We start from the raw sequence: 23,266 nt of genomic DNA, 5'->3' as shown, positions 1-23,266 counted from the left end.
GCACAGTAGTTACGTAGGTATTGTTTAAAGTCTCAGGAAGTTTATCAGTAAATCTTACAAGATCATATAGTAATTACATTTTATCCCATTAAGTGAAGTGGAGTTATGTTAAGATTTTTGCAGTAAATATCTTAGTAATTCAAGTTGCAGCAAAGGAGGTTTAGGTTGGATATTAGGAAAAACTTTCTCACTAGTGGGATGGTGAAGGGCTGGAACAAGCTACCAAGAGAGGTGGTGGAATCTCCATCCTTGGAGGCTTTCTAAGGCCAGGCTTGACAAAATCCTGCCTGGACTGATCTAGTTGTGGGTGGTTCTGCTTTGAGCAGGGTGTTGGACTAGATGACCTCCAGAGGTCTCTTCCAATCCTAATTTTCTATGATTCTGTGGGCATTTATACACATACCTTTTCAGGCCACGACGTGCCAGATATCTGCCGTTGAGAGCAGATTCAGTTAATTAAGTCTGCTCTGCACATGAGCTGATGCAAACTGCACTATGCCGCATGAAATTGTATAAGTGGCGAAATGAGCATCAACATGCAGAAAATGGCAGTGGTGCGCTTTTGAACTAAAGCACCTCCAAAGTGCTTTAGTTCAAAAGTGCACCACTGCCATTTTCTCAGCGCTAACATGCATTTTGCTGCTTATACAGCTGCACACACCACAGCACTGGGTGCTTTTTAAAGCATGTACAAATGCCCTATGATTCTAATTCCTTGTAACTGCAGTTTTCTGACACCACTGTCTAAAAGTAAGCCCACATTTAGATTAATGTATACAAAACTTATCAATGTATTATAGTAATGATGATGCTGAAAAGGGGCAACAAATTATTCAAGATTTTGGTGTCAAAATTAGGAATATCTAATCAGTCTACTGAAAAACGAAGAGATATGCATAGGCTGTGTGATATATAAATTACCATGTGTACAGAGAGATTGAGAATTACAACTATATATCTTTGAAGAAACTAATTATTTAAAGTTCTTATAGTAACAAGTTCTAGAAGTAAAAATTAAATAAATGGATTACGTAAAATATTCACGTTTAAGGCCTACTATTGACATTTACTCATCCTGAACAATACCTTATCCTAGAAATATTTGCAGCTACAGTAATGGGAGTATTCACTGATTCATGTGCTATTCAGCATATGTAAAGCTGTGGAATCAGAAGCAGATGCTGAATAAGGGTGTGACTTTTTATCTGAAGCAGAAATTACAAAGTGTGTGTGTGTGCATATGTACATATGTTATTAGGGAAGTACCTTGAATGCTGCTTGCGGCAAATCCTGCAAATCCAGTGGGAAGACAGATGTACCAACATTAGTACCCTCCTGCAAGCAAACACCACGAATATTGAAGTGATGGTCATCCAACATCAACTTTGTTGGGCCAGCCATATCGTCTGGATGTCCAACTCCAGACTTCTGAAGCAAGTTTTATTCTTCCAGCTCAGCTAAGGTGTACACTCAAGAGGAGGGCAGAGACAGCACTTGAGGGACATCCTCAAAGTCAACTAGGAAAAAAATCCTACATTGCTCATGGGAGACTAAAGCCCAGGGCCATCCTAAATGGAGGAAGAGTCTGCTGCAGGGATTTCAGTACTTTGAAACCTCATGACAATGACAGAAGTTGGAAAAGTGAGTGTGACAGAAACAGCGTGTCGCAGACCAAATGAAAAATCCAGCACCACCCAACCCACACAGAAACGCATCTGAGTTGCAGTAGAGTCTGTCGATCCCAGATGAGCCTCATCAGCCATCTTTGGACGAATGAATAAGACAGTCGTGGAATACCGTCACCTTGGACCGTGAGGGATTGTGGAAGACAATGTGCACATAAATAAAAGTCACCGATACATGTGTAAGTTGAAATAATTTAGGAAAAAAATATTCGCTTAAATATGAGGGAGTGGAAATTGGAGGGAGTCTTTGTGAAATCTCTGTTGTTACAAAAACAGATAATTTTCTTGCAGTGTAGTTGCTAGGGAGGTTTATGTTGCAAACTTCTCAAGCTACCCATAAAATATGAATCTGTAAGCGCAATCTATGTGGGTGTCCTGATATTTCAGCCTCCATGCTGGTTAAACTCTTGCCTTTGTGATGAGATTGAACAAAGATGCCAGTAAATGACAGATTTTGTGGCTACCTGTCTAATAGCAGCTGGGCTTAATTTTTGCTTCTGTTTCTCCCAGTCTAAAACTGTCTGAATATCGGTATGCTACTGAAGAGTTTATTTTTTTAGAAATTTGGAAACTGGTGTGGTTATGCTTCCCAGATGTTCTAGGATTGGAAAGGATTTTTGTGTTGGCTGTCTGACTAAACTTCTGCTGAATTGTTTTGGTATTCCTGAAATTCGGTTAATGGTGTTTTTAGATTGCCTAATTTTTTTTTAGTATTTATAAAAATAAATTCATTTCCCCAAAACTACTGTCTTAATGAATATGAGTCAGATTGGCAACTGGTTATCTAATTTGCTGTGTAGCCAGGCATTTCTATGCTGTCTTGTACCTTACTATTTTAATGTTTGTATTTTGAAGCTTCCTGAAGTGTTGGTGGCCAGTCATATTCTGTATGCCTGTTACATTAACAGACTCAAGCCTGCATGATGTTTTTTTCTCTTAATATTTATGTAAAAATTTAAGATTTAATTTCTCACTTAATTATCCCTGGAAATTATTAAAGTAGTATGGATAGCTGATTACTCTTTATTTGTCGGTTGCATTTTACTCAGGCCCTTATTAGAATTCAGGTATAATTTAGCTTTCTTTCCTTCTTCTAACCTATAACTTTTTGGTGTTTTCTTTATGGTATAACAACTATCTCCTTATGAGGTATGATTTAGATAGCAATATTTCACATGCAGTATTTCATGCAATACCTTTAAGGTAAGCATTTAGAGATGGAAAGCTCCAACCTAAAGTTCTAACTCTTGATACAGGAAAACCAATAGGCATTTATACCCAATCTTTGGGAGTGACGGGATCTTTAGATAAAGTGCCTCTGCCCCCATTTTTAAACGCAGAGGTGCTGATGCACAAGATGCTGGAGACTGGTAATTACTATGCTCCAGCAGATTCGATTAATCGAGTCTGCTTCTACGCACTGTAATTACAGCGCATTGGAGCAGCCTTACTGCTCATGTATAGGCACCCACATAGGCTACTGTATGATAGCTGTGCCTAATTTATTTTGCCATACAGAAGAGGTGAACTGTTGTAAATAGCTAAGGAATGATGTCTGTCTGTCTGTCTGTCTGTCTGTCATATTAATCCCAAATAGTTCCAACAGTAGTGATTTCTGTTTGCTTTTTTAACTGAGGGCTTTGTAATTGCTTTATACTTATGTAGCTTTTCATATGTATTTAATACTGATTATATTATCTCTCAGAAGTCTTGTCTAGGAAGAAGGTGCCCAGATGCTATGTGTACTGGCCATGTACAGACATTGCCCCAGGAAAAACCCTGAGTGTACAGATGTTCAGGATTTTTCTGCCAGGGTAAAAATGGGCACTTCAGGAGAAAACTTGTGAACAAACAGAATTAAATCTCTCCCAGGAGAGGTTTCTTTTTAAGAGAGCCAGCATCTGTACACATTCACAAAGGCTAGCATGATCTCTGCGCTGATAAACTTATATTGTACAAAGACAAAATAGAAAGACATGCAGGAATGGTGGCAGACAAATATATATAATGGTATATTAGTAAAGGGCAGATAAATTGGAAGAGGACAGTATGTTCTTGAGGTGGTGGGGGAATAGGGGAAATAGAAGATCATGTGTACTTTTTCTTTGGAAAAATTAGTAAGATCATCTACAAAACTGGACAAAAGAGAAAATAGGATCTAGGATGGTATCATAAGTGGCAAACAGAAACTTGTGAATATAGTCATGAGTAACATTGGAGAAGCTGTGATTTTTGGAATCCATAGAACATAACCAAAAGGACAGTAAATTTATAATCATGTATATGATCCCAGAACCTGTTTTATCATTGCTTAGTAGCAGGAACAAGAAAAATGTTTGTTAGAAATGAGCTAGGGTTGGTGGCACAAGGAATAGATCGTCTAGGAGAGGAAAGACAAAGTTAAGAGAGGGGTATGAGTGTAGAGGGAGAGTGAAGGAATAAACAGCAATTTCAAAAGTGGAAAAAATTGGAGAGGAAAAGAGGTCATAGTTGATAGCCATAGGAGGCTAGAGATGTGCACTGTGATGAAGAAGGTGTGTAGTATTCCAGGAGATGAGGAAAACAAAGATCAGAAAGAATAGTGTTCAGTGAAGACAAGGTCTAGAAACTGTTTCTTTTGCTCAATGCTAGATTTTATAGTTTAAAGTCATGTAGAATTTCCAATAACAAAAAATGGAATTAAGGCATAAGACATAAGCAAAGAACTTAGATCAGGGGTGGGCAAAATGGTGGATCTGGCTGGTGGCTAGACTCCATTTCCCAGGAGTTCCTGCCTGTGTCGCTACAGCCAGTTTCCATGGAGACCCCAAGAGTGGTGGGGCCATGACAGCATGGGGCCAGGGTTTCCATGGAGACCGGCCCCAGCAGTGCTGGCAGGGCGCATGGTTGGATGGGGAGCCGCACCAAAGCAAGGGCTGGGATCTTGTAGTGATGACAGTGTGGGCCAGTGTCAGGGCAGAGCTGTGATCCACTGCCTGCACTCCTGTGCCAGGGAGCAGCTCCCCACCCAGCCGCACATGCCTTGCCAGAGCTGCTGGGGCTAATCTCCATGGAAACCCTTGCTCTGTGCTGGGGTCTCCATGGAAACGGGCATCATAGGCAGGGGCTTCTGGGAATTTGAGTCTACCATGGGCCGGACTTTGCCCACCCTGACTTAGATGGTGATGGGAAGTTATCAGGAGAGACAGAGAGAGAGACAGATATAAGTCGGAGAGAATGTAGGAAAAGACTCGGTGCCAGCTACATGTAGGGAGAGAGGAGCAGCCAAATAGATTGTTGAATGGAAAACTTGTTTCATCATTAGAATTTATTGTAAAGCTTTCTTTCTTATCATAGAAAGCTTCAAATGAGTTGAATATGATTTTTCACATTTCACTGTTGTAACAAAGATGACTCAAGTGGGATGTATGCACCCGAATCTCCTCGCTCAATGTATAAAGGAAAGACAGCAAAATACAATTTGCCATACTCATATTTTTAGTTTTAGTGTAGGTTGATTAGTCATGCCTCTGGGGGGCATGCATATGAATCAAAGAATCATCAACATTAAGGAGTAGAAATTTTATACAGGCCAGATATTGTGTGTTCTCTTTTGTCTTACCTGATCAATGAAGTGCTTAAACGTTTGAAATCTTAAGTGCTTGTCAGCTGTACAAAAGAGGTCCCATCCATTATAGATTTGAAAGGTAATTCATTCTATAAATTATTTACTTTCTGGTTCTTTCTTCAACAAAGACCAACAATTTTATGAAATGGCTTATGTTTTTCATGATACGGGCAGTTTCTGAATAACTTCAGGGCTGACTTCGTCTGTTAAGAAAATGAAATGGCTGATTCAGTTCTGTTTTCTGAAAAGCCAATACAGATTGCCAAACAATCAGCCATAATTCTTTGCAGTTCAGCCTGCCTGCTTTGGAAAATCTTGAAGTTACAGACAGCATTAATTTTTCATCCTTAAGGACCATTTGTTTGGTTATTTTATTTTAGAGTTGAAGGCTTTGGCAGGGAATTCTAAGAAATTTTAGATTGCATTGAGCTTTACTATCCTGACATGTAAACTTTTAGCTTGTGCCTCTGCAATTCTCTAGCTTCCATGAGAGAAACACCCAGTAGCAAAAAATGGGAATTGCAAAAATCAGGAGGCTTTTCTATAAAATGGTTTTCCATGTCAAGATTCAAATAATTTGATGACAGTATTAAAGTCCAGTTACAATATAAAACATTGTTTCATTGTGTCTGTAATCATGTGAATGTTAGAGTATTCTGTAGTTCATATAGTTTGTTGCCACATAACTGAAAGGGGCATTGCTAGGTACTGAAATATTTTAATGTAATAGCTTTATCTACAAGTTTAGCAAAACACTGGTGCTGGTATATGTTAAGGTTGTTTGCAAGAACAGGAGTATGACAACAGTAATAAGTAGTTTGAGAGTAGTCAGGTCTGTAATTTTAATTAAGGCATCTCCTAGTTCTTATCATACCACGATTTCGGTATGCTTGAAATACATGGTACAATTACGTTTAATGTTAATTCATTTTGTTCGGTGGTTAGCGGGGAAAAAAAGGATTTCATTGGGTAGGCTGCATTTGTTTTGTCCAAATCAGATTCTTGGATGAGACTTTCTCCATTTCTTTATTTTCCTTGGTCTCACTCAACTGCTGTTTGGTTAGCAAGAGTTGTTATAATTTAAATTTGCTGCTAACAAAAAAAAAAATGCAAAAAGAGAAATCCTGGTATGGTAAAGAAAAACAATTGTTTTTAATTGTATTAGCCTGTCATGAGGATTTATAATAGTGCATTATTTGGAATCAATTGTTTATTAGACTGAACTGTGCTTTGACATAGAAAAGTTGTTAGGTGAAAGAAGGGAAAAGATGCATGCATTGTGTGTGGGCAGGGCATGGATATAGTTAAAAACTTCTAAACTTGGGGATTATGAGGAAAAAAGTCAGTCTTATACTGTCAGAAATGTAAGAAGCCCGATGGTAGGCCAGATACCATAGGGATCCTTCCAGGATTCCAGATATAGGTTCATAACCCTTAACTCCTCCAATGTGGAAGGAATATGTCCTGCACTGCAGTGTCACAATGGATATGCCTATTCCAAGAATGATTCCTCAGAGCTTCTTCTGGTCTGCTCCCCATTCTGCAGGATATGAAGAGTCAGGAACTAGTCTTTGCTATATTGCACTGTGCCTGCCTTGCTTCGAGTACCTGATCACACGCCGCCTTAGCGCAGGCACCTGGTGATGGGCACAAGGAGGCTTCGTGCAACCTCTGACAGGGACCCGATCACCCTGGGGAGGACCCCAGAACACGCCTGCCATGACTTTGAGTGTTTCTTCAGTGGTAGGGTCCCCCGTTGGTGATCCCTCGAGGTTGGTTGGTCATCTCGACGGATATTTGTTGGGCTCCACCTCCCCTACATGTCTTCCATATGCCAGCCTCCGGCGGGCCACCTGATCTTGAGGCGGCTGGCTCTCTGGTCTTGATGACTCTTATCCGTTGCACGTTCCCAGGTATTGGGTCATCGTCTTCTCCTCATGGACTATGAGTCAGTTGGATATTTTCCTTTCCTGCGGGTCACTCTTGCTTCCTGCCAGATGTCTGCCGCTTCTTGTGAGCAGTCCTAGGTGTCTGGCTGCCGCCCGGACCCCTCAACAAAGAGTAGCCAAGCAAAGTATTAAGAAAGATAAAACCAAAGACAACTGAGGAGTAGGCACAGGTTAGTAGGAAATGAAAGGGAAGACTGCACAGAAAAGAAAAAAGAAAAAAAAAAAGGCAGGTGCATGATAAAAACTAAAGATCAGGCTGGACCACCTTATTTAACTGGCTCTGCTCTGAAGCCTGTACCTAGCTGCATCCCTCAACGCTGTTCTGCTCCCTGCCCTACTTAAGAGCTTCCTGTGTTTCTGCCTCGTGGCTAATTATCCTCCCCTGACCCAGTCCATACGTGCCCAGTGTGGGGAGTGTTCTCCTTTTCCAGTTCTTCTCTGTGCTCTTCCTGGAGTGGGGTCTCTTCCCACACGCCGGTGCTGCCCGTGACCAGTGTGGGGTTCTTCAGCAGCCGTTGCTGCCTGGGCATCCCTGCCCAATCAGTGCTTCCTTTGTTGTGTCAGCGCTGACCACCGCCGGCATGGAGAGCATCCGCAGCCTCTGCTTCCTCTCCCACTCTTGCCACTTTGCAGCTGGTGCTGGCTTTTATCTTGGCCAGCCGGTGATCGTCCATGACATCACCCGCCGGCCCCAGCTATATATAGGTGCAGCTGATGAACTGTGTGGGCTTCTCTTGTCGGCGTCTTTCTTCTGGAGTCCAGAACTCTAAAGCGGGTAAGTAATCTTTATTTTCAGGGTTTCCCTTCTGGGAGTGCATGCCTCTGGGACGTGCACTTTACCCAAAATAAAAAAGGGGGCACTGAAGGGAAGTACTTTAGAAACGTTTTCAATATGGAAGGAAGAAACTACACAAAACTTCCTTAATTAATTGATATTTATACCCTTTTTTGGTAAGCAAGCACTTTTATCTCATTTTGGAAATGAGAAAACTAAAGGTACTAGACTTTTTAAGTGACCTTGTCCAAAGTCCAAAAAAGAGCTTCTGGCAGAAATAGAATTTAACCTAATCCTCAAATCTAACCACAAGACTGGTATAAAGAATCTGTTAAGAACTGAAAATACTTCCGAGCAGAATTACATCAAAGTATCTTAAACCAAAAACCCAATCTTGAACACTGACAGATTTGTCTGCAATGAAAGCTCCTATTCTGGCTCTGTTCTGTATGTCCTGAATGCAGCCACTGTTGCAGATCTTTTGTGAACAGCAAAATTGTCCAGAACCTTTGCAGAACTGAACTGAAAAATATGTAAACCTTCAATGTGTACAGGTAGAAGAAGGCAAGATATCCAGATTCTCAGTTTCCAACGTATATTCTTAAATAATTTTTGGCTAAGACACAAGGTTGTCCAATGACTGTTAACTTTCTCAGTTTAGGGTTGTGTGCTATCTTTTACTCAAGGCAGTGTTTCTTTTAATAGAACTAATTGTATAACTTCAGTAGTTTGTCTTGTAGATAAAATAGGAGCAGGTGTTCAAATGATGAAAATAACTACCTTTTTCTCTCCAACTCTTACTAGAGTTAATGTGAAAAGTTATTGGATGTGTCATTTCAAAACATTTTGAGTACTTTTTGTTGTGAAAGACATTAAAATATTCAACCCTTTCCAGCCTACCTTCATGTTGGGTTTTTGTTGTTGTTGCTGGGGTTTTTTTTAAGGATGTTATGGTACTGTTGTAAGATGTGTGTATATTGTTTTGAATTAGTTCTTATCCCAGAACTCAGTAGTACTCAGCCTTTGAATATGGTAAATCTGTAAGATTTAGATTCTCTGTATGTGCTTTATATCCTTCATCTCTTGCATTGTTATATTAGACAATTCTTCCATTTATAGGATAATCGGGTTCATTTGTGTTTCTGGAAATTTAGCTCTGTCTAATCTGTACAAAAGGAACCTTCATCTCCAGAACTATAACACTAAGAAGGAAAAGAAAAATTAAATTAACTATTTCTAAAATAACTTATGGATCATTCAGTTTAGTTCTGAAATCAACTCTTTAGGTTTCCTTCCTGTTGACCTGACATGGATGATGCCAGACCAAGTTAGGATCAACCAAAAATGGCTCCTCATCAGCTGGGGTAAAAATATATCCACGCTCAGATCAGATGTTGTTTAGGCATCTCAGCGTACAACTTACAACTTTTCAGAATCTCATTATTCTGCTTTTCACAAAACTTTTCAGTGCAGAAGTTTTGTTAAATGCCCGTTGTTGGTACCATAGTAGATTCTTCTTTAAGACGTCATAGGACCAGACTTAAAAATGAATAGTAAAGCCATGCTGCCAATCTGCAGAGCAGGATTTTCTTCAAATACAGTTTCTAGTACCTCCTCCATTCCAGTTCAGTCTTCCAACCCATCTTAAAAATAATGCGTCTCTACCACTTTCAGTTGAATGACATTTAATAGATCTTGTGATTAGGGAATGATTTCTGATATTCATCTTATATCTTCCTCTTGTTTTGGGGTTCTGTTTCTCCTGGTTATAGCTTTTTGAGTAATCTGAAAAAAAGAATTCTTATCCTTAATGTTACACCTTTAAATAATGTAGACAGCTAACTTTTTGCCTGTTAACTAAACTATATAGGTATTTTAATCTTCCTTCATAAATAAGTGTCTCCAGCTCCAGGAAGAGCACATACCACCTGCTGAAGCTTCCTTAGCCTGACGAAGGGTTGTTGAACCCGAAAGCTTGCTTAATAACTATTCTCCAACCATTTGCGTTGGTCTAATAAAAGATATCAAATTCACCCAAGGAACCTTGTCCAGCTCCTTAATCATTTTTGTTGCTCTTCTCAGAATTCACTGTAATTTGTCACTACCTTTCTTGTATTAAGGTGCCTCAGACTGAATGCAATGTTCTAGATGTAATTGCCTCTCTTTACCATTACTTGATGCCTCTGTTTATACAAAGGCTATTTTTATCATCACTATATCTGGCAAACTCATAATTAATTTACAGTCTACTATTGCCAGCAGGGCTCTCTTAGCATGCCTCTCTCTCATCTCCTGCCTCAGATCTGTATAATTGAATTCTTCTTCCCAGATTTCATAGCTTGAATTTTCCGACTTTCAATCTCATTCACATTTTGCTCATGTCTCATTTCTCTAGGGTTGATTTTTCCAACCTTTGTTGATGTACTTGCCAATGTTATCTTCCTTCAGTTTGTTGTCTCTATCACATTGGGAAAAGAATTTCTATTTGTGGGGGAGGTTTGCATAAATGGTGAAACCCTGATAATATCCAGATCTCAGACCAGCAAAGGCCTATGATATTAAGCCAAGTTGACAACTCTTCATGAAGAGTAGCACACCAGATTTAAATTTGGATCGGAAGGAATTTAATTTCACAAAATTTCACAAAATTGCACAGAATGAATAGGGTATAAACCCTATTCATTCTGTGCAATTTTGTGAAATTGTGTAATGTCCAAGGCATTTATTTAATCTGTAATATAAAAGATGAAGAAAAAATAATTAAAAATATGCCCTGCTAAAAGTTAAACATTACTAAAGTTAGGTACAGGCAATCCCCACTTAATGCTGCTTCACTAAGCACTATTTTGCTATAATGCTCATTTTATATTGATACCCAATTCCACTTAGTGCTCAGCGAGTTTCATTATAACGCTCATGGTGACCATCTTGGTTCGTCAAAAACTTTTGGTTTCCCTTAACGCTATTTCTCTTAACACTCTGCTTTTTTGGGAACCAGTTAACAGTGCTAAATGGGGGTTGTCTATTTTAAGAAATTGAAAGGAGAAAGGGCTGTATCATCACACAAAAAAGTTGGGAGAGCTTAAATCCCTCAGACGTCCTCTCCCCTAACCTATGCATCACCTGCATTTTCACCTTTTTATTAATTCATCTTTTTTCAGAAGTGTTATAAGCACTCATGAAAAGTTTCACTGGACTGAAAGAATTCACATAACCATTATAATTTAACTGTGAAATTAATTATGGGCATTGTACTAAAACCATGGGCAAATCACACTCAGGTTATGGCAGTAACTTAAATTTCCAGGCACTGAATAAGAGCCTGACATGCCTGTTTAAAAATTTTAATTTAAAGTTTGTGTGTTTGTATGTTTGTATGTATTTGTGCATGCATGTATGTGCGCGCATGCACGCACACACACGGCAAATTCATTTGCTGCCAATTGTCTGCTAACTCATACCATCTTGGTCCTTATCAGAGTTAGAGTAAGTAACATTAAGCAGTAAATTTACCCAGTGGAGATTGCTTAAGTTCTTAAGCAATTTATTACAATAAATAGAACATTTTTGCATTATTATGTATGGGAGTCTAACATTGATGAAGAAAGTTTTGATACTATTGCAGTTCAATTATACTTTTCTGCTTTTTCTCCTACTTGTGAGCTACAGTATTGAGACTTGTCTGTCTAATAGATGGGAGCTATTTATCTGATTTACTTGTTTGTCTAAATAGGAGCTATTTATCTTATTTCCTAGTTTTGATAAAGTAGACTAATGTAGGAGTTTTTATGTCAATGGTTGTTTCCCTAAGCGATGATCAGTGCAAAACAGCAGTTTCTGTTTGTGTTTAATGTAATAGCATGCTTGTGCATTTAAAATAATTTTGTTTACCTACAGGAGGAAGAAGAAACTTATGAACAAACTCTAGAGTTCCGCAGAGGAGGTGATGGTCAACCAAGAAGGTCTACACGACCTACCCAACAATTTTATCAACCCCCAAGGGCTAGAAACTGAATATAGGAAATATAAAGGTAAATATGTTGTAGGAAAATATTGTGGTTTTGATTTCAACAAATTTATGTTGAATGGGTCCGTACCTTACTGTTACTCAGTTAAAGGAAAGGAAAATCTTTACGCGATATGTTATTGCAATTTTGTCAATGACAGGATTGCCTTGAGTTCTACCACACTGCATTAATGAATAGATTAAAGAAATAAAATAATTTACAGTAATTTATAAAGGCACAGTTTTACAGGTTAGAATTCCTTAGAAATGGGTTTCTCATAAAAAAAATTAATAAACAAACAATAACACAGTAAAAGCTGCCTTAACCAGCACCTTACAAGCCAGCATGCACCATTAATCAGCATGCTGGCTTGTGAGGTAAAAGCAAAACCAGAAGTGCCCACCGTGGCACTTCTGGTTTCGCCAAGCCCCCATGGCCTGGGGCAAAACGACCTGCACGGGGTTCACCTCACTGTCCCTCTGGGCCTGCAGGAGGGGTGGCGATGCGACGGGAGGGGTGGTAGCCCGAACAGGTAAAGACGCCTGTTCGGGCCGCTCAGTTAACTGGCATATTTTGTTATCCAGCACCCCCCATTCACCGTGGGTGCTGGATAACAAAGCTTTTGCTGTACATGATATAGCCTGCTTTATATTGGAATAATGGAATTCTTCAGAGGTATTTTAAGAAAGGATCTACCTAAATCATGCCAGAAGTGTGCTGCACAGTGGTTCTTTGCTCTTTTCACCATACATGCTCCCCCAATCTCCCTTAGCTTCTGATATGGCAGTGGGGCCCTGGCAGCCTCATTGTTAACTCCTGATTGGCTGGGAGGTAAAATGCACGGTTTTATATATGCCACAGGTTTTGCCTTCCAGCCAGTCAGTAGCAAGCAGCAGGAGGCAAAAATTGTGGCCTGTTTAAAATGAAGGTTTTTACCTCCTGACCAGTCGTGAATGAATGGCGAGCAGCGGGGCCATCAAGTTCCTTTGGCCAATCTGGTTGTGGGGAAGGGAGTGCAACAAAAAGAGCAAGATTAAAGGAGTCTCTGTGCAGCACACTTCCAGCACAACGTAGGTAGATCCCTAATTATAAGACATGAGGTCAAAATTCAGTGCTTACCACATAGATATTTTTATAGCTCAGTATATGTATTTTGTGTTGTTGGCTTTCAAAATATTTGATTTAATAACTATTCTATCTTCAGAAGTTTTTTATTTTTATACTATTTCATCAAGTTGATTAATAGAACAGAATACTATATCATCTTTTAACTTTTGTAGTTGCTGTCTAATTCAGAAATAATTTCTTGCAACTAGATATATTAAACCATATTTTGGAATTTTTGTTCTATATACTCTTGTGAATATGGAAATACATTATAGAGGATAAAATAGGTTTCTGTTTTTATAGTATGTGTTGTTGGAAGAAATGATTGACTGTATCCTACAGGAAAAATAGAAAAAAATGAAACAAACCCCGTGCCCCAACAGTTATGCTTTTGAAAAACTGCTCATGATGGATTATAATTCTTGCTTGACATGTTTACATTGATAAGTGCTTTATATGCGCATATGTGGAGAAAGCTGCCTTCCCCTGGATTCCTTCTGTTTACTTTCAGGTTATTTTTTTTCTTAGACAGATATCTCTTCCCTCATTCCTTGCCTATAAGGTCAAATTCTCCCTTCAGATACATAGGCCCATCAGCTACTGATTTCAGTCTTGCCTACTTTTGTCTAAGAGTCCAAACTTCAGTTTCTTTAAGACTTACTAACCCCTAGAAGAGAACCCACAGCTCCTACATTTGGAGACAACTTTGTGCTTATCTAGTTAGTGAATGGCTGCCCAATTTCAGCATAAAGCAGGTCCTAAAAATCTTCACCATTGTTTGAAGTTTTCATAAATGCTTGTTTGCAGCTATAATTTATTAATTTAGCATTTTTAACATTCAGATGACTCATCATCCCTGGAAAATGTGTCTGGCGTTTACACTAATTTAAAAGAAACCATACAATCTCAAAAAAGCAAGCAAGCATAATATTAGTCAATTAAAAGAAAATTCCCAATTTTTTAATTAAAAAAGTAACCCAAAATCCACATGTTTCCATGATTAAAATGAAATGCCACCAATACACACATGCGCGCACCCAGGCGTTTCATTTTAATCATGGGGGAATGTGGACTTTGGGTTCCTTTTTTAAATCCAAAAACTGGCAATTTTTTTTTTTTAAATCAGAGACTACCAGGGTCCCTGGTTCATAGATTCATAGATGTTAGGGTTGGAAGGGACCTCAATAGATCATCGAGTCCGACCCCCTGCATAAGCAGGAAAGAGTGCTGGGTCTAGATGACCCCAGCTAGATGCTTATCTAACCTCCTCTTGAAGACCCCCAGGGTAGGGGAGAGCACCACCTCCCTTGGGAGCCTGTTCCAGACCCTGGCCACTTGAACTGTGAAGAAGTTCTTCCTAATGTCCAATTTAAATCTGCTCTCTGCTAGCTTGTGGCCATTATTTCTTGTAACCCCCGGGAGTGCCTTGGTGAATACATACTCACCAATTCCCTTCTGTGCCCCCGTGATGAACTTATAGGCGGCCACAAGGTTGCCTCTCAACCTTCTCTTGCGCAGGCTGAAAAGATCCAGTTTCTCTAGTCTCTCCTCATAGGGCTTGGTCTGTAGGCCCTTAACCATACGAGTGGCCCTTCTCTGGACCCTCTCCAGGTTATCCGCATCCCTCTTGAATTTCAGCGCCCAGAATTGCACGCAGTACTCCAACTGCGGTCTGACCAGCGCCCGATAGAGGGGAAGTATCACCTCCTTGGACCTATTCGTCATGCATCTGCTGATGCACGATAAAGTGCCATTGGCTTTTTTGATGGCTTCGTCACACTGCCGACTCATGTTCATCTTGGAGTCCACTAGGACTCCAAGATCCCTTTCCACTTCCGTGCCACCCAGTAGGTCATTCCCTAGGCTGTAGGTGTGCTGGACATTTTTCCTCCCTAGGTGCAGCACTTTGCATTTCTCCTTTTTGAACTGCATCCTGTTGTTTTCTGCCCACTTGTCCAACCTATCCAGGTCTGCCTGCAGCTGTTCCCTTTGTGTCATCTGCAAACTTGGACAGAGTAGATTTCACTCCCTCATCCAAGTCGCTGATGAAGACATTAAAGAGTATCGGTCCAAGGACCGAACCCTGCGGGACCCCACTACCCACACCCTTCCAGGTCGAAACCGACCCATCCACCACGGCTCTCTGGGTGCGACCCTCCAGCCAATTCGCCACCCACCGGACTGTGTAGTCATCCAAGTCACAGCCTCTTAACTTGTTCACCAGTATGAGGTGGGATACCGTATCGAAGGCCTTCCTGAAGTCTAAGTATACGACATCTACCCCTCCTCCTGTGTCCAGGCGTTTCGTAACCTGGTCATAAAAAGAAACTAGATTGGTCAGGCACGATCTGCCTGCCACGAACCCGTGCTGATTTCCCCTCAGCATAATTTGTCCTGCCAGGCTCTCTCAAATGTGAGCCTTGATAATTTTTTCAAAGACTTTGCCAAGGATCAGGTGAGACTGACTGGCGTATAGTTGCCCGGGTCCTCCTTCCTCCCCTTTTTGAAAATGGGGACCATGTTGGCCCTTTTCCAGTCCTCTGGGACTTGGCCCTTGTGCCATGAGCATTCAAATATTCCCGCCAGTGGCTCTGCAATGATGTCTGCCAGTGCCTTCAGCACCCTCAGATGGAGCTCATCCGGGCCTGCTGACTTAAAGGCATCCAGTTCCGCCAAGTGACTCTGCACCATCTCAGGGTCTACGCATGGAAGTCTGGCGCCTTGCTGTTGCCTCTCTACAACCCCAGTGAGAGACTTGTTGTGCCCCTCTCTTAGGAACACTGAGGCAAAGAACTCATTGAGGAGTTCAGCCTTGCCCCCTCTGTCTGTCACCAATTGTTTCTGCCCATTTAACAGGGGTCCTATTCCTCCCTGGGCCTTCCTTTTACTCCCTATATATCTAAAAAACAATTTCTTGTTGTCTTTTACTTGGGTTGCCATCCTCAGCTCCATGGTAGCTTTGGCCTGTCTAACTGCCTCCCTACAAGCACGAGCAGAGGAGGTATATTCATCTTTGGTGATCTCTCCGTTTCCACTTTTTATGTGCTCCCCTTTTGTCCTTTAGGCTGCCCTGGATTTCTCTGGTCAGCCAGGGAAGCCTCCTGGCCCCTTTCCCTCTTTTGCCTCGTTCGAGGATCGTCTTGCTTTGTGCCCGAAGGATCGTGTCCTTAAGGCACAGCCACCCTTCTTGGGCTTCCATTTCTTCAAATCTCCTACTCTGCAGTGCGTCCTTGACTATTCCCCTGAGTTCATTGAAATCAGCTTTCCTAAAGTCTAGCACTTTCACCCTACTAGTTACCTTACCCACTTGACATCTTATGGTGTATTCTATTATTAGGTGATCACTGTCCCCCAGATGGCTACCGATCTGGAGGTCCGCTACCATGTCATCTCCCGTTGCCAATACCAGATCCAGTATGGCATTCCCCCTAGTGGGACCGTGTACCTCCTGTGTCAGGTGGAGATCCTGTACACAGGTTAGAAACCTGCGTGAACAGTGGGACTTTGCTGTCTGTGACTCCCAGCAGATGTCTGGGTAGTTTAGGTCCCCCATGACTACCGCCTCTTTAGCTTTTATGGTCTCCGAGAGTTGCCTCAGGAGCCCCAAATCTCTTTCTTCCCCTTGATGTGGGGGTCTGTAGCAGACCCCTACCACCAAATCCCTTTCTCCTTGCCCCCTATGTAGCCTAACCCACAATCCTTCTACTTCCTCATCCTTGGATTCCGTCTTGATGAGGGTTGATGTATATTGCTCACTGACATAGAGCGCAACCCCTCCCCCTTTCTTCCCCACCCTGTCCTTTCTATACAATCTATAGCCCTCAATATGTACCGCCCAGTCATGGGATGAATCCCACCAGGTTTCCGTTAGCCCCACTAAGTCATAGGTGTTTAGTGCAAGCAGGAGCGCTTGTTCATCCTGCTTGTTTCCCATGCTCCCAGCATTATTATATAGGCACTTGAGCCCTGTGACTGGTGCCTTTGCTGCCCCCCCCACTCCGAGTCCCAAGGGGCCCTTTGATTCTTACCTTCTCGTTTCTTACCTGTGCCGTAGTGCTGGCCTCCCCATGGCTTTCAGGTTCCCAATGCTCTCTTTCTTCAGGCTGGGCTGTCCTTGTGGGTGCCACATGGTTTGGTGGTCCACAGCTTGGTCATCAAGCATTTTGTGCCTGTTTACATTACTCCTATTCTTGGACCTAGAAAATATTTTAAATCTTTAAATGTTGATCAAATGTCTGTCATGGGCAAAGAGAGCTTACTTAAGTCACACCATCTTTTGTGAGTATTGATAATGCATCTCTTTGCCTTGCGCCTGAATTTTGAGTAATTAGTTTTACTAACCAAGTACTTAGTTGGTTTTTGTAAGTGGCTTTGTTGGTATTCCTCCTCATCCTCCACATAGCTCTACATATACCAGTTTTAGCACCACTGCAAGTTTTATCTTCTAGTAGTTTTGAGGCCTAAGGATTTGACTTGGGTGTTGCTTGCATATTTCATCCAATAACTATTTAGTGCAAAATGCATAAAAAGCATGTTGGAGCAGGAAGCAGATCTCATGACTTCCTCCCTCCCTCCGCATCTTGCTTGCTCCCTTTCTGACTTTTGTATTCTTCCATGAGGTATACCAGCTTCAACAAGAGCAATGGAAGATGCCCTCAGCCCTGCTGAGCTCATTACCTGTTGTGGTTAGGGAACTATGGTTTTAGCACTCCTGTAGCTGACGGGGGGAGAGGTAAAAATCTACATCTCACACTTTCTGGAAGAGTACTCTTAAGGTTATTGTGAAAAATATTTGGGTGTCAGTCTCCTACTTCTACCTGGCTTCAGCTGGTTTTTGGCTTTCTAAGGAATGAGGCTTGTGCGGAGGCTAGGTGCATTCTAGAGTTCTAGTAGAGTTCAGAAGTCTGGTAGCCATTTAAAATTAATTGTGCATGTACACTAGGCTGAGTTTAGTCATCTAGCGGTCGTTACAGGCGAAAATGGGGGTGACTAACAAAAGTAGACGCTTTAAATATTTTTGTGGCTGATGCATAAGTTGAGATAGAATCACATTTATTGAATAAGGTGCTTAAAAGTGCCACATAGAAGCCATAGAGGACCAGGGTATTTGAATCAGGTCTTTTTTAATGGGGCTAATACCCTCCTTATTTTAAGACAAGCAAATCACTGGATGATGGAAATTAAGAGTAAAATTTTCTAGTAGATAAGTTATTCTATAATAGCTCTTACTGGATTTGCTGTACCCTTCTTTGGAAGACTCTTTTACTGGCTAGAGAGAGAGAGACAGGATATTGGTTTAGATGATTAGTTGCTCTGATCAAGTGTGACAAACACCATCTACTTAACACTTTTCTAAAATGTCAAATGCAATTCTCATGGGAGATGGCTAGGTTTAGGTGTAAACTTTATAACAAAATTCACTCTAGGAGTTAATTTTTTTTTTTAACTCTATACTTGATTTTAAAAGAAAATCAGGAGCAATTTTGAAAACATCTTGTGAGGCTGAGTACAATTTTTCAAAAAGTATTTGTTTTTTAAATGACATCTTTAATTAATTTCCCTAGTATGTTTAAAACTTGCTATTTTTCATCCTCACGATTTACAACACGATTCCTCAGCTCAAGAAATGAGATATTTTTCTCTCCCTTATTTCTGCCCAGAAGCTATTTACTTGAAAATCTGCTCAAGGAAGATACTTCCAGTAGCTATTTGTCATCCAAAACTGGGGTTATTGGCCAAATGCAGAATATGCAGCTTAAAGTCTGTGAAAAACTTGGCTAACATTATCAGTCTCAATACAATATGGTATTTTGTATTTGCATCCATGCAAAACAAATATCAAACATAATGGGGATTATGAGCATCTAATATTCTTTGCCATTGACAGCAATTGACCATGAGACAACGTAATTAGCAGACTGACTGATACTAAGATGAAAAAAAAAATTGACTTGCTCTTTTTGCCTGTTATAATGGGAAACATCAAGAATTATGATTAAATATAAACTGTTTAAAAATATAAAACATGTAGCATGTAAGGTTTCAATACCAAACACAAATAATGAGTAAGAATATAATATGAAATATAATAAAATATGATCCATTTTTACACCAAAAATGAATTACTTAAAACCAGATCACACTTAATTATTTGGCTGTCTGAGTGAATTCATTAATTAGGGGGGGGAGATTTACCATATTTACTCAAATCTGAGATGTTTCTAATTTTAAGACAACCCTCTACAATAATTAGATTCTATGCATGGAAAATGTATTAATTTCTTGTAATTTTTCCATGTATAGTATCTAATTATTGGAGGGTTGCCTCTAATAAATCCCTCCCACTGCTGCGAGAGGCAGGCAGTGGGGAGGCAGGTGGTGTGGGGAGGTCAAGCAGCTTGCCTGTGCTGCTTGTGCCTGTCCCTCTGCCACATCTGCCCACTGCAGCATTTGCTCCTTATTCCCCGCCCCAACCCTTTTCCTCCCCCCTTCCCCCTGTGCTCCCTCCTCCTGCACTTTTACCTTTGCTCCATATTGGTAGGCTTCACCCTGTTCTAGCCTGGGGCACTGAGCATGCCCCCAGCATCCAGTCACTCTGTGTACCGCTGCTATGGGACTGAGTTGGAGAGCCTGGCAGTGTGGAGAAAGGGTAAGGGGAGGGAGAGGGTCAGGTAGGGGAACAGAGCCTGAGTGGAAATGCATGTAGGGAAAACGCTGCAGGAGTGAGCTGGCGGGGTACAGAGGTGATGCTGGGGGTGGGGAGTGGGAGAGCAGACAGCAGTTGTGGGTATAGCGTTGACCCTGGGTAGGGGCTGGAGCCGGAGCCACAGCAGCTGCCTTTCTTCCCTCCTGCCCCTAACCGGCCTCCTACTTGATTCTGGGATGGGCTTTTTTCCTCATGTTCAATGGGGTGGGGAAAAACCTCATCTTAGAATCAAGTAAATGTAGTATTTATATGAGGTCAGTGAATGCTCATATTTAAGCTTAGATGTCTTGTAATATTTCCAGGTAAGTCTTTAAGTTTATTCCTTCTGGTCTCTGCAGTGCAGTGAGGTTTCCCAAAAGGTGTTTGCTGATAAATCCTTTGAACAATGAGCTTGATCTCATGTAATAGGTGAAAGGCTCCAAATGTCCTGTTTGTGGATGACATCAGAGGTACAGAGGCTAGCAATATATTTATTCTTTCTGTTGCTTCTTAGAATGTTTAAAGGGGTGGCATTTCATCTGAAAAGCATAATTTGATACTGTTTTGGCAGGGAGTGAAAACTGATAATTGTTCCATTTAGAAGTTTCATTAAAGGTAAATGTAAGAAACTCATTGAGGAATAGCTTCATCTTAATTTGCCTTTGTATGTTTCTCCCTAACCCTACGCGGTTAGTTAGTTATTGGTCCTCAAGGAAGTAGTTTGTATTCTTTATGCATTTTATGTAGAGTTTAATTTTGTACAAGCATTAAACAGCTTCTATAGAAGCACTAAATAGCATGCTGAAATTATATTAAAAAAATTTAAAGCTTTAAAGCTTTAAAAGATAGGTAATTTTTTAATGCCTACATCTCATTTGCAAAAGCAAATCAGAGTTTAGAAAGGTGTAACAATTGTATTGTTATCAAAGGATACTGATACATGCCATGATGGTACAACTGTTATGTCTGCAAGTTTCATGTAGCAATATAAGCATAACAGAACCTCCATGTTTAACTTTGTTTCATCCAGAATCAAAGTTAGGGTGATTTAGTTCACTTGTATTGCTACAAGCTCATGCAGATGTAACAGATCATAATAGTTGCTGCACATGTTTGCCGTGCCCTTAGATTAAGACTTATTAACTGCCAAAAGATCTAAGTTCCTAAATGCTTCACCAATTTTTGAAAATGGGACTTGGGTTCATTTAAATAGTTTACTCCCAAAATGTTTATGGTTATTTATACATGTACGCCCCCGCCGCCCGCCCGGAGCGCAGTCCAGTGCAGCCCTGGCCCCGCCCCCCTTCTGCGCAGATTCGGGGGCACACACCATGCCCCCCCGAACTAGTGGTGGGAGCACCAGCGGGAACTGCTGGTTGAGCTGCCAGCGTGCAGTGGCAAGAGCTGTCGCCCCCCCCCCCCCAACACCCGCCCAGCCCCGGCTTGGCAGCGTTTATTCCAGCCCCAGTCCTTCCCTCACCACGGGGGGCATTGTTTCAGTAAGCATTGTGATTGGCTGCTGAGACAACCAATCAGAGTGCTCCTGACAGACGACAGACAGAATAAGTCTATTATTTTTATAGATTTGGTCATCACTTCTATGTGCTCAGGGAGAGCAGGGTCTGGCAGTAGCTTCAGGGAGAAGAAGTTGGGTGACAGAGGGCAGGTGGGCTACTTGAGCCCCACCCAGATTTATTTTCCCTGCTGTAGTAGTGGGAGGGGAACAAATTCAAGGCAAACCTCCAGTAATTAAATTCTATACCTGGAAAATTATATTAAACAGACATTTTCCATCTAATTATTGGAAGGTCATCTTATATTTGAGTAAATACGGTATTTCCTTATAAATGCAGTTTAAGATATGATAGGCATATTTTTTTGGGGGGGTGATATCTTTTATTGGATCAAGTGTATAGTTGGGATAAAGTTAGACAAGCTTCCTAATGCAAGGCAGTCCTCAGGCCAGCTGAACAAAAATGTTTTGCATTTAAAAGCTTGCCTTTTGCATAATTCCTGGACCATCATGGCTACACCACCACCCTAATACTGAGCGTCTGTACATACTCTTTTGGCTGAAAAATAGGGGTAAAGTGATCATTGCACAAAAGGCAGAGATGTTGGTTGATTACATGTCTTATCTTTTCATTTAGCAGTTTTCTCAGAAGAAAAGTCACTTTCTCACTGACAGCCCCATGTTGCTCAAGACATCTAGAAGAACTGACTTTTCCTAAGGAATAAGATGCAATACAGAAGGCTGGCGTGATCAGGACAAACTCAGAAATGACCACGCAAAAGAGACTTTTTAAAAGTTCCTAGTTGTTTGAAGCAAAGTACTTTTTACAGATGAAAGAAGCAAATTGTTATTGCTGCCATCAATAAAACCACAGTGCACTATTCCATTCTTTGCCTTGTACTTTTTACTGAGCTTTATGCTTTATGCTTTTTATTGCAATTGGAATGTTCTTTGTTTCAGTCTTCCTTCCATTAGAGTAAATAGCAAAATTGTTCTCAAAAGGCAGGATTGGGCCTTTCACATTAAATTATTTTTAGGGTAGCTTTTATAAAACATGTTAAAATACCCCTGCTGATTGTCCTAGAGTGAAACCTTAGAAATATACTTGAATGGTTGAATGACTGATTATTAAATACTAGCTTTCTTAATATTTCAGAATTTGCCTTTTATTGCACATTGTTAGAGGAGAAATTGGCCCCATTTGGGGAATCTACATTTCATTTGAATCCATATATTTGTGTTATATGCACTGAAGATTATGCAGTATGTTGAAATTAAACTCTTGTGCATGGGACAAGTACAGGATTTGCAGTCTACCCATGTCCAAATTAAGCTTAATTTGATATTAGTAAGAGTGAAATGGTATCTTATATATATATATATATATATATATATCTTTTGTACTGGTTCAGTATACAGGGGTGAATTTCAAGAGGTAAGTATGGAAGTGTAAGTAATAATAATTTCCTGGGCGGCAGGAGCTGGACCACTCTTTACTAAATTTCTCGTTATGCAAAATTCATCAGGAGCATTCAGTCTACCAGGCAAAGTATGCTGTAATTGAATTCATATAGTATATACAGTATATAACCTACTGTATGCTTACAGATTTGCTTCAATGCTATCAGAGGCATCCCCGTTGCAGTCAAACTTTAAAGTTAGCATATTCATTTGTTTTCAGGGTCAGAACTTCACAATACATGTAAAGTGAATCACAATGTCTGGACTATATTTGTGAATAGATTTGCCATTCCAGTAATTCCTAAACCATGAAACATGGCCCATATTGGGCAAACATACTGATGAAAACCTACCACAAGGATAGGTTAGAGCAGTCCATTTGAATAAGAAATATCACATTTACTTAAATATAAGATGCACCTGCTTGTAAAACAACCCCCCAGGTAATTAGGTTCCTTATACGGAGAATTGACCAAA

At 40.6% G+C, this 23,266-nt stretch overlaps 1 protein-coding gene across 3 annotated transcripts in view; it reads left to right on the top strand.

The window, feature by feature from the left end:
- TDRD3 (tudor domain containing 3) overlaps positions 1 to 22,212 on the top strand; it is a 231,762-nt gene extending 209,550 nt beyond the window's left edge. For 2 of the 3 annotated variants that reach the window (XM_059722856.1, XM_059722922.1), the window contains exons 13-14: positions 11,914 to 12,047; positions 21,966 to 22,212. In XM_059722856.1, coding sequence (XP_059578839.1) covers positions 11,914 to 12,030 — 117 coding nt within the window. In that variant the 3' untranslated portion in view covers positions 12,031 to 12,047; positions 21,966 to 22,212. The remainder of the gene's footprint in view (positions 1 to 11,913; positions 12,048 to 21,965) is intronic. The other variant, XM_059722891.1, reaches the window with a different exon arrangement.
- Positions 22,213 to 23,266: the final 1,054 nt, after the last annotated feature.

Source organism: Alligator mississippiensis, chromosome 1, assembly GCF_030867095.1.
Source record: "Alligator mississippiensis isolate rAllMis1 chromosome 1, rAllMis1, whole genome shotgun sequence".
Classification (NCBI taxonomy): Eukaryota; Metazoa; Chordata; order Crocodylia; family Alligatoridae; genus Alligator; species Alligator mississippiensis.
Note: the sequence above shows the minus strand (reverse complement) of the source record. Positions and strands in the feature narration are given on the sequence as shown.